This window comes from Trachinotus anak, unplaced genomic scaffold (genome assembly GCF_046630095.1).
Source record: "Trachinotus anak isolate AG129_WGS33_773 ecotype Australia unplaced genomic scaffold, CSIRO_AGI_Tana_v1 ptg000013l, whole genome shotgun sequence".
Taxonomy (NCBI): Eukaryota; Metazoa; Chordata; class Actinopteri; order Carangiformes; family Carangidae; genus Trachinotus; species Trachinotus anak.
This window is the reverse complement of record NW_027273864.1, coordinates 20,540,194-20,552,291: the sequence shown is the minus strand read 5'-3', so window position 1 is coordinate 20,552,291 and position 12,098 is coordinate 20,540,194. Positions and strand designations below refer to the sequence as shown.

Genomic DNA, 12,098 nt, shown 5'->3' with positions numbered 1-12,098 from the left:
AGAAAGAAAAGACTTAAATCCAGGTCACTAACACGCATGAAGAAGTTTAGAAATCTTGTGTGGAAATGTTATACCATCACACCACACACATACACATGTACGCACTGTGCATAACGAGAGGCCTATTAGCAGTGAAGCATGTTTCATTAAGGAAACTTGACTTGTCTCACTCACTATCTTCATCACAACAACTTGGCTGATGTCTGACTAAATATGTCTGTGTGGTTGACTGAGTATCCGAGTAAACTTGCTTCTCAGCTGAATGATGCTAGCTGGCTAATTAATTGGCTGACTGTCAACCCAAGCCTCTGTGTTAAATTAGCATATCTCTGGTTGGCTGTGTGACTTGTTTAATGGCTGATAGTCAGCTGGTTGGCTGACTTGTTTGGTCCCTCAATGACGAACAGGCTGTTTTTGCTGTCTGGCAGCCTGGATAACTGACATTCGACCGAGTTTCTTTATTCTCTTTCCTTCTCGACTTGTGTGGGTTTTTCTCTCTCATGCTGTCTTTCTCACATGCAGACATCGGTTTCAGGTCATCCACTTTCCTCTGCCCTCTTTGCATTTCCACTTCTCTGCTCTACTTCTCCACTCCATTTTTCTCTCCACTCCATCACATCAAGTCTTCAGGTCCTTGAATGCTGCCTCTAATGGCTTCACCTCAGATGTGATCTCTCTCTCCTGCTCTCTCTCTTTGGGTCACGCAGTCTTTTGCCCAAAGTTGCATGCTGCACTGCGCTCATTCAAAACACCCATTGCCTCTCAATAGCACAAAATGCAGGATGCGACTGTACTGCTCAAAAGGAGACAGATGGGCCTCTTAATGTGATATATGCACTGCTATTCTGGCCTAATACAAACAGATGGACACAGCGTCTATAAAGCATGTTCACTGTGCTTAAAGGAAATATTGATGTCGCACTTTTTTATAGGGGCAATATGGCTTTACATAATGTTTTAGTGATAAACCTGATGTGTGAGTGAAATCACACTCTCTCTCTCTCTCTCTCTCTCTCTCTCTCTCTCTCTGACACACACACACACACACACACACACACACATACAGTATAGACACCGCTGTGCTCCGCTTCCCAGGGCGGATTTTACATCAAGTCACAGGGGTGGCTGAGGTGTTGACAGTAATCTAAAGTACTCTCTAAAATATCTGTGCTGTGTAGCTGACTGTGTTTGTGTTGGCCTTCACAGGGGAGGTCGTATGTATTTGACCAGGTGTTCCCCACCAACACCACCCAGGAGCAGGTCTACAACACCTGTGCCAAGCAGATTGTCCGAGGTGAGTCACATCCAACAGCTTGCTTCGATTGTCAGAAAAGCCGAGCTGATTCAACTTGAATCACCATGTTCTTGGGATCTCCACATCAGCTTTGTCAGTTTACACTCCATTCATTAATCGCTCCTTACAGGCTGTGAAAAAAACAATTTCCATGGCGTGATGTAGTCACACGACCTACAGGTATGAGCATCAAAATGCGCTAATGCGTGCTTATATCATGGCACAGCACAGCAGGACTGAAGAATCCAGAAGGCCCTAGATCAAAGGAAACCAACCCCCTGGAGAGTCAAATCTTCTTTCCTTCGCCCCGCCCTCTGTCTGCATCCTTCTACACGTCTGCCTCTTTTTCTCCCCCTGTTAGGGTCTCATTTTTCTACCATCTTCAAAGTGCCAGTGGAACTCCATTGAACTAGTTCTAGATGGAACATGAAAAAGAGATTGATTTGGTGGGTGAAATAACTTATGGAGTGTGAGATTACAATGTAGGCTGAGGAAAGAAGCAATGAAAGGGCACGATCAATCGCACGGCGCAGGGCAGGAAAGATGCATGGTTAGGGATTTAAGAAAACGAAGGGATGAGATGAGAAGTGAGATTTGAAATGTGTCCTGAGAAAAGGGTAATGGAGAGGGCAAGCCCGGCTTGAGAAGGCTGGTTTAGAGAGACATATCCATATTTTTGCTTTCTTTCTTTTTTTTTTGTTGCTCTGGCTGTCTGCTTCTCTCTTTTTCACTGTCTCTTTCTTTTGCCTTCCTCTTGCACTCATGCTGTCTTTCTTCTCTGTCTCCTCTCCTCTGTTGTCTAGCGACCTCGTCTCCTGCTGTCCTTATTTCCTTTCAGAAACTCAGAGAATCTTTATTCATTGTTCGCTTATGTGTGGGCGTCTCACTATGACCAGCGTGAGGAAGCATAGGAGGACATGTTGCTGAGCGGAGGGCTGTTAGAGTAAGGGGGGGTGAGAGGGAAAGGGTGCTGCATGGCGTCAGCTGAAAGCCTTTGTGATTAGTTTGTGGTCAGCTAACCTGTGGCAGCCAGCCTTTCACGGCAATATGTTTTTCTTCATGCATGTTTGGCTTTTACCACAGGGGTTTATTAGACTGTGTCAGCAATATGACATTCAGCAGTGTGCTGCTTTATAACCCCAGCTGGTGAGGCGGCGTTGCTTTCACTGCAGCTCCTACCAGATGAATGGAGAGGCTAATATATCTTTACTGGGCTGGTCCTTCACTAAGTGACTTTAAGTCTGCAGGTGTGTGTTGTTTATCGTGTGCAGCCGCAAAGGTCAGGCAGCTTCTGACCAAGCTTAAACACCATGTACTCCTCAGTGCACACAGTCTTTGTGAAGCACAGTTTGATCTGTCTTTGGAGCAAAGGTCAGAGATATTTGTCTTTGTCTGGGTGCTCGTCTGCCTTCCTGTCTTATTGTTGATGCAGTTGTCTGGATAAAACCTGTAATTCTGTCACATCTTCTTCTTGAAGGGCACTCTCACTATTGTTTTCTTTGTTTAATTTCTGTCTTTATTTAACATGCTTTATATTTCTTCATTTCAGATGTACTGGGTGGATACAATGGGACTATCTTTGCCTATGGGCAGACTTCCTCTGGAAAGACACACACCATGGAGGTACAGTGTTGCTAAATAATTCAAAATCTTGCTGTGGCACACACACACACATAGACACACACACGCTCACACATTTTTCTTCTTTATTTTTTTATAGCATACCCCCCTCCTCGGCTCTCCCTGACATTACATCTCCCTCCATCACTGTCATTGCTCTCTATCTCACTCTTCCAGCCTTCTGTGGGAACTAACCTCCTTTACAACTCTCTCTGGGAAACACCCTTTTTTCCTTTTCAAGTCAAAGGCCGATCACTTCTCCTTTCTTTTACTATACTCTCTACTTAATTCATCCCATGTATCCCACTCTCACTTGCATGTTCTTATCTCGAGTCTTTCTTCTCGTAGGGGAACCTTCATGATCCCCAGGGAATGGGAATCATCCCCCGGATTGCTGAGGATATTTTCGAACATATATTTGCAATGGATGAGAACCTAGAATTCCATATAAAGGTTGGTGTGAATTTCAAATTGTGTCTGCTCATGCGTGCAGTTGTGTAGTTGTCACACACACAGGCATGTGCATGTTCAATTTCTTGCTCTTACACACTATGATACATTCAGTGGGAATTCGGCTTGAACCTCTGAGGTAATCCTCACATGGATGGGCTGAGTGGAATATGCCAAGCATCAATAAATGATGATATATAAACCATGATAATCCTGCAATATTTGTTGTGCTTTTTTCCCTTTTACATCACCATTTTATAATGGAGGATAATACCTCGCCAGGGACACAGGAGGAGAGAATACTGCAACATCATTTTGCATATTTATACAATGAGCATTCATCATATTCCCTTCATTTATCTGTATCAGTTTCTCCTTCCATCTCTTCCATGTTGTTTATATATATATATATATATATTTATTTTTTATTTTTATTTTTATTTTTTATGCAGGTATCCTACTTTGAGATCTACATGGATAAAATCCGGGACCTGCTGGATGGTGTGTCTATGCACTGACAATGTGAAAACACAACTCAAATCTGTTAATAATGTGCAGCTCTCTTGCAGTACACAGTTGGAAATTCAAACCCTTATAGCTACACCACGTATGTGCATAAGGATAAACTGTAATAATGTCATCTAGGGTCTTATATCTACTGAACATGGTTGGGTGAAGGGGGGGCAAGCCTCCCTCACAAAATCCTATTTTTACAACTTGAGAGGAAGCATGCAGACATAACTCCGGGCTGAAAAAAGAACTAAAACTGTGTCTGCATCTTTTTTGGGTAAAACAATCTATTTTATTTACAGCTAAGTCAATGCATGAAAGTAAGCTAGAGTTGAACATCCTTAAAAAGTAGATATATGAACTGCAGAGGTCTTTGTAGGAAAAACACTTAGTATTATGTCTCCATCAAGGTAACTAAACATGCTTTAAAGTAGCATGAGTGCATTAACAATAGTTAGGCTGTATAATGCCTTCCTTTATACCTTTGCTTATCTGCTTCAGACAATAAAACTTAGTGGTTTTTACGCATTGCACACACTGAAGCACCACAACATTGCAGTTCGTAGTCTTATCACTGAGATATATAACCAGTACAAAATGATGGAGAGGCCTGAACAGAGAGCTGTAGGCAGCATCCCAGTGATTACATCTTAAATGGAGCCAGAGACAGTGGTGAAAGCCCCCATCTGTATGCAGGGGAGCTCTCAGCGGCTGAGGAACATTTAAGCTATAGACCAAAAAAAAAAAAAGAGTCAACAGCAGGTGAGACGAATTGATGCAGCACAGAGAACAGCCTGTGTAGGTATTTGCAAAGAGAAAAAGTGACTGCAGAGTGATAAAACACGCAAACTAAGACACACACCTGCACACAAAAATGCACACAGTCTCCAAGGAGAAAACAGTGCCACAAATTGAAATTGAATTACCATCGACAAGATAGGACATTCAAATGTGAAATGACTAATGCCGGAATTTCGGCCAATAAAGTGGCTTTGCCAAAAATTTGTATTTTGTTCGTTGACACAAGCAGAGACTCATGCTTAACCTCTCTGTGACTTTGGCAAAAAAATAGTTCAGTTCCATTAAAAGCATGGAGCCTCAAATATTTTCTCACACCGCATTAGGTGAGTGTGACTCACAAACATGAGGGAACATAGTCAGGTCTGATTATAGTTGTGCTGAGTGTAAAAACACATTCACATGCCAGAGCTCATTTACACACACACGCACGCACGCACACACACACACACACACACACACACACACACACACACACACACACACACACACAATGCTTTGGGTAAAACAGTGACCTCTCTCCTTATTGTCCCTCACCCCCCAGTGACAAAAACCAACCTTTCAGTGCATGAAGACAAAAACAGAGTTCCTTATGTGAAGGTGAGTCATCTCGCTGTTCAGCAAAGATTCATTGTGTCAGCAAACGCTCATTCATCTCTATTATGTAGATGTTGTTTGTGTCATGGATGCACAGTGTATGTTAAAAGTGTATGTTAAAAGAATTGTTTCTAAAGCTCAGTAATTAACACATTATATCTTGTTTGTTTTGGGAGGTGTTTATAAGTTTTGCTATTGCTACATAGCCAGCATAAGTATTACCAGCTGTTTACTTACTAATCTAGAAGAAACGCTTCAAGTTCAGCATCGAACTTCATTCCTTTCCTTAAACATATAGGGAGTTAGGATAGGATATGCTGTAACCTTTCCCTGTTTCCAGTCCTCATGCTATGCCATACGTTGGCTTTATGGGTCTTCCCATTAAGCTACCAAGCTAATGTAACACTGGAGGGAAAATAAGCTTATTTCCCAAAATGTCAAAGTTTTGCTTTAAAGTTTGGAGATGCTGCAGTAAAGGGAAATGCAAACTTTTGTATTTGCACAGACTTAAATATATGTCTGCATTTCTATGTGCAGCTTAAAAATGAGTGCATGTATGGGAGCATTTATTTGCATTACGAACAATAGAGTATGTATGTGACAAAACATCTATGTTTGTTTGTGCATGTACTGTATGTGTAGATGTAGATGTTGTGTATGTTTTATTTCTCACTGCACAAATGAATGTGTGCATGTATGTTTCTTTCACTAAGGGCTGCACTGAGCGCTTTGTCACAAGTCCTGAGGAAGTGATGGATGTGATAGATGAAGGGAAGGCCAGCCGTCACGTTGCTGTCACCAGTGAGTCACGCTGTTGATCTTCCTGATGCTCTGACACTCGCACTGTCAGATGTGTCATGTCAGACATTTTTCACAGTTAAAGTAAAACCATAATAAGGTGCAAAGATGAGAAATGCATGATGTGCTGCAAAGAGAATATCTTGCTTAACAACTCTGTCTTTTAGAAAAAAAAAGAATGACATTTTAGATAAGGAGTCTGAATTAGTCTCACCTCTCCTCTCCTGTCCTGTCCTCTCCTCTCCTCTCCTCATCCTATCATTACTTTGTTCTTTAGACATGAATGAGCACAGTTCCCGCAGTCATAGCATCTTCCTGATAAACATCAAACAAGAAAACGTGGAGACGGAGCAGAAGCTGAGCGGGAAGCTGTACCTGGTCGACCTAGCTGGTAGTGAGAAGGTAGGGTGAAATGGGGAATTTTCTGTAAAATTAAGAGTAGGGCTTTGCAGTGCTATTAAATCACAATATTCACTGTCAGCAGGATTTTGTAACAAAGGGCACTGGATGTCTTTTCTCAGAAACAGGGTTTTCAAATATCAAAGAAGCAGATAAACAATGTATTAAAGCTCTGAAGTCCAACCTCAAAGCCTGGCACTGCACTGAATTTTTAGTAAATATCACATTATAACGAATCTGTCTCAGAGACTGTGGACTTGTTTGTATTTTGTCTTAGCTTAGTCTTTCGCTGATGCAATATCAGGGTCGGTGTTTACTCATTTTGAGGAATGTAATCGGTTCCACTGATAGAGACAAAAAAAATCATTTTCTCTTTCTCCTTTTTTCAGTATAGATAAGGTTTAAAGGAGGTTTCAGCCCAGAGAGAGGTCACATTGAAGGGAGGACCACAAACAATTAATTGTGTCCCCTGTCTCAAGGCCTTTAAGGTGAAATCTGAGTCAGCTCACCTCATCACACTTTTTAGAAAACAATTTATATCCAGGACATATGTTGCACTCTGGAAAACATATTAGACAGAAAATACATTAGAGACACAGCAGAACATAACCCTTGGCTCCTGGTGTTCATAGTATTGATGCCAAATATAGAATAGTGTGTGCTTAAAGTAGCAGATGGCCATGTAGTCTGGAGAGATGCTCATTTGTAGCTAATACGTGCTGATGCTGCATCTGCAAGTTGTCGTGGTCATCCCTGGGGGTGAAGGAAGAAAATGGTTCTGCTCCAGCAACTTTGTAGTCGTTGAAACAAAATATTATGACTGAACAGGAAGCTGGTGCATGCTCCATTAAAAGGCTTTGATGGGACAACTTGCTCTCCTCTATAATTAAGCTTGTCATTATCTCGCTGTAAATAATTGTATCCCATGACGATTATGACACAAAATGATGTGCCTTTCCTTCCGATGTAAATGCAGAAACCTTCTCAGACATCTGTTTGTAAAAACGTATGTTTTATTATTATATTTTATTTATTTAATTTTAAATTTCCTGGGAATAACAATGTTAATGGCACTTATTATCGGGGAACTAGAGTTTGTCTCTATACAAGTTCAACATTTTTGCACGTTCAACTGACCTACTGGCTGTGCGCTGATAAAAAGACTCTTGGTTAAGCTAGCAATTAATTAGCGTTGATTAATTAGATGTCTTCCAACTGAACACTGTCAGCATTTTCTCATATAATTAGAACAGAATTACACTTTCATTTCCAGGAGCCTTTTTTTTTTTTTTTTTTTTAATCAGTCCACTCCTAGGAAATTATAAGAAACCTGTAAAACAAAGCATCACAGGAAAATAAAAATTTTTACTTCTGACATTTTTTGAACTGAGCTTTACAGACTAATTTCTTCTGTGTGTGTGTGTGTGTGTATCTGTGTCAGGTCAGTAAGACGGGTGCAGAGGGAGCAGTGCTGGATGAGGCCAAGAACATCAACAAGTCTCTGTCTGCCCTGGGGAACGTCATCTCGGCCTTGGCTGAGGGAACGGTATGGTGCAGAAATCTCTGCAGTCTGTCTCCTCCATCAGGAGTTTGCATGCCTATGGCTCTTCCTTTCACTTGTTTGTTTTTGACAGTTACTAAATGCTTGTTGCCATAACAATGCGTTTTCCAAAATTGAGTCCAGGCTGCAGTGAATTAGCTGAAATAATTAGATTAGAACAACTTAAATGTCCTGAGTGAGGGGATTTGTTTCGTGCCTAATGACACCAATAGTCAGTCAAAGCCAAATCACAGAGTTCAGTGAACAAGCTCAGAATTATATCCATAATGCTAAACCCAACCCTACCTTAAAGGAATTGGTCATTTAGACATCTTGGTAAAATGTGATTTTTTGCTTTCCTACCAATATGAGGATGAGGATTGAAACCAGTCACATATCTATAAGGAAAATGTTGAGCTTCCACCTTAGTTTAGCATACAGAGTGGGAACAGGAGGAAATAGCAACTCTGGCTGGGGTAAGGTAAGGTAACAAAGTCAGTTGTCGCTGAACTAGATCTGGGGTTTTGCAGAATCCTCTCATATTGACATTTCTGTGTCGTGGCATTGGATGAATGCTACAGTGACATGTGAGCTAGTTTTCTGTCCCCTCATCCATAATCCCCAATGCTGCCAAAGCTGGTAACTTATTTCCATAAGTCACCAAATTCAACCAGCAAATTCACCCACCCGATGTATTCTACCCACTCTGTAGTCCGTCCATGCTTCATCATTGTAATTAACTCACCCTCTGTTATTATAGAACTCTTAAGGCTTAGAGAACTCTCCACAAACCTAATGGAAAGGCTCACAGACTGTAAATGCCTCACAAATCTTTCATGAATCTACTGGCATTCATTCTTTATTCATTGAGCAAGGACAGAGTCTTTTTGAAGACTTACCAAAGGTTAAAATGGTAAAACTGTGAATGATGCAGCGGATGGAGATAAACCTCTTCTTTCTTTTGTTCTCTGCTGATGCTCACAACACATTATTTTTAGTTAGAAGAAAAGGAAAGGATTACGCATGCTGGTGCAGCAATTCAGAATGTGCTCCACAGATTTTTTTTAATCTTTGCCTTTCTGTCTTTTTTATGCCTTTCTCACCATCTCTGATTCCCTTTCATCCTTCCTTTCTTTATCTCTTCATAGAAATCCCATGTGCCGTACCGTGACAGCAAAATGACTCGTATCCTACAGGACTCGCTGGGCGGGAACTGTCGCACCACCATGTTCATCTGTTGCTCTCCTTCTAGCTATAACGATGCAGAGACCAAATCCACCTTGATGTTTGGCCAACGGTAACATGCTTCCATGCTAAGTAGCCATGGGCTGCTGCACTGTGCAGCACAACACACATTGCTGTCTCGCTCAGCTGCAGCTGGTGGGATGTTTTTCTGCTCAAATGTGTTTTCAAGTCAGACATGCTGTTCACATATTACTGCCTCCAACTTTGCTTTTGACGGCCCACACATGGCTTTAGAGGCAGGGCATTTGGGTTTCTGATGGTGCTGGGACTGCATAAAGAGCATCTTTTCTAATCTTAAGGGTAAGCTGTAGTCATAGAGGCAGAGATTTGGCTTGTTTGCCAGATTTCCACTCCTATTGCTCACTGTCAAAAAAAAACAAACAAAAAAAAAACTCACAGATGGAAAAAAACGATTCTGAAAAAAAAAAAAAAAAAAAACTCCCTATCCATCTCCAGCCCTTTTCCTCTAATGATGAACTCCTTGAATAGAGATTGACACGATAGTGTTGGTTGAAATAAATAATGTATGACTGAACTAAGGGAGTGACAGACTCCACAGCAGGTATTAGAATTTTACTGAACAGAAAATTTGGTCTCTTATCTCCCTCTGTCAGCCTCAGCAGCTGTTGAACACCACAAATAATCTGTTGGGTTTTTTTTTTACTTTCACAGTATAATGTCAACAACACTTTGACACAATATTAAACACTGTCACACTTTATCTGGATAGTTCAGTGTCATCAACAAATCAAGTAACTATAACTTGACAATAAGTATACAGTGTTTCAGTTAATATTATTAATAGAGAATCTGTGGTTTGGCTCAGGGTTTGGTTTATAGTGTAAAGACATAGAACATAACAAAGCCGTTAACACTTGGTTCAACATTAACTTTTTGTCGCCTGATGTTTCATTATCAACATTTCATTATCCACATAAAGCATTAGTCGGATCCTGATGGGATGAGACCAAATTTAGGTAGGGCTGTGAGTCGCGCTAATATCAGGGAATAAATGAATAAGGACAACAGTGTTTTCTCACTGGAGTGTGAAATTATGTGAAAGCCACTGATGTGAATGTCACAATCAGGGCTGAGTGCTGTGGCTGTAACATCACAAATGTTTCAACTGTTGTGCCACTTATTTGAGTTATAATTGAGAAATAATTTATGGTCACATACATACTCTGAACTACATGAAAGCTGTATTTTTAAATGCGTGAATATATTTGAAAAGGTCTGAAGCATTTGCACATTTTACATTTTTGCATTCGTATACCTCCCTCTCCCTACATGCACCATCAAACACATTTGGTAGAAACACAATTTGCATAACAATTAATGAGATGCAAGCCAATTTTCATTGAGCAGCCAGAGCTGAAATACCCTTGTTGACAGTTCCTCTATTCTCTGCTGTTCACTCACACTTTTTTTTTCTCTCCTTTCTACATCTTTTACTCTCACCTTCCTATCCTCATACTGTTTCCTTCCTTTTCTGTCTTTCGGATTCACACTGCATCCATCAAATTAGAGCCAAGACCATTAGAAATACTGTGTCAGTCAACCTGGAGCTCACAGCAGAGCAGTGGAAGAGGAAGTATGAAAAGGAAAAGGAGAAGAACAGATCAATGAAGGAGACCATCCAGAGGCTTGAGGCTGAGCTGAACCACTGGAGGAAGGGTAATACTCTTACAGCTCACAAAAACACTCTTCTCTGGAAAAGCTGTGGAAATTGTTGCCCAGACACTTTGATGTTATCAGTACTTTCAGTACAGTATTTAATGGCAAAATAATGATAAATTTAGCCACAGAAGTGGTTGTTACTCGTTAGTTGGTCTACCATTTTAACTGACTGAAATTGTTAGTAGTGGACGATTTACCATGAAAGTTTGTACAGACATTCATGATCCTCAGAGAATGAATTGTACTGATTATGGTGATTCCCTGACTTTATGTCTAGCACCACCGTGAGGTTCACATATGTGTTTTTGAGTGCAATGTCTCAAGATTAGCCACACAAGTGTATAACTATCAGTATGATTGCAATGAAATTTGTTGCAGAGATTTCATATTCCCCTCAAGATGAATGCTATTGACATTGATAATCCTATGACTTTTCATTTAGGGTCATCATCAGGAACCACACACACACTATACACCACACATTCCTCCTGTCAGAACAAAGCATGCTTACATCACCTACAGTGCATCTCGACCCCCAACAGGTCAGTTGGAGGTTTGGGTTCGTTATGCTAGTTGCGGCTAATGTAGCCTGAAGCTGCAGAGAGCCCACAGAGCTACTCACATGGCTGTGACTAGTAGTCTTGACAAATTGTTGTTAAGCAAAACAGCTGTAAACCTTGGTGAAAAAGATCACCTGCTAATCTGCCACTGAAAAAGTAAGAGGAGGTTTTTGCTGAAAAGCGCAGGCAGTCAAGTCCAGAGAACACAGCCTCTAGACGGCCCCCTATAGAAAAATCACTTCACTTCATGTCACTCTCCCTTATAGTCTCTCTTCATGCATGGCAGAGTGCTCACTAACTGGACTGAAAATTTCACCAGCCTGCTAGCCTGCAGACATTAGTTTTCAGTCAACGTAAGTGCAGATTTAACCTCATTTGATATCTGAACATATGCCCTATGGAGATATAGGGGGAGAGCAGCCAGACTTTCTGGACCTGTGCCTAAAACACTTAAAAATCCCTTTCGGGCTGTTTCTACTTCATAATATTCAGACTTTTACACTTTGTAGAACTGTATTCCCCTCACATTGTGCTGGAGGGAAGAAACGCTTGGAGCTTTATGTTTTATGAATCCTTATGTATTAGTAATCCTCACAGCGACAAAGGT

The 12,098-nt window shown here is 41.0% G+C and overlaps 1 protein-coding gene across 2 annotated transcripts in view; it reads left to right on the top strand.

The window, feature by feature from the left end:
• kif5ab (kinesin family member 5A, b) overlaps window positions 1–12,098 on the top strand; it is a 59,766-nt gene that overhangs the window by 17,646 nt on the left and 30,022 nt on the right. For both annotated transcript variants that reach the window (XM_071494807.1, XM_071494806.1), the window contains exons 2-11: window positions 1,207–1,294; window positions 2,844–2,917; window positions 3,263–3,367; window positions 3,817–3,865; window positions 5,217–5,272; window positions 5,983–6,070; window positions 6,345–6,469; window positions 7,908–8,012; window positions 9,155–9,303; window positions 10,780–10,928. In XM_071494807.1, coding sequence (XP_071350908.1) covers window positions 1,207–1,294; window positions 2,844–2,917; window positions 3,263–3,367; window positions 3,817–3,865; window positions 5,217–5,272; window positions 5,983–6,070; window positions 6,345–6,469; window positions 7,908–8,012; window positions 9,155–9,303; window positions 10,780–10,928 — 988 coding nt within the window. The remainder of the gene's footprint in view (window positions 1–1,206; window positions 1,295–2,843; window positions 2,918–3,262; window positions 3,368–3,816; window positions 3,866–5,216; window positions 5,273–5,982; window positions 6,071–6,344; window positions 6,470–7,907; window positions 8,013–9,154; window positions 9,304–10,779; window positions 10,929–12,098) is intronic.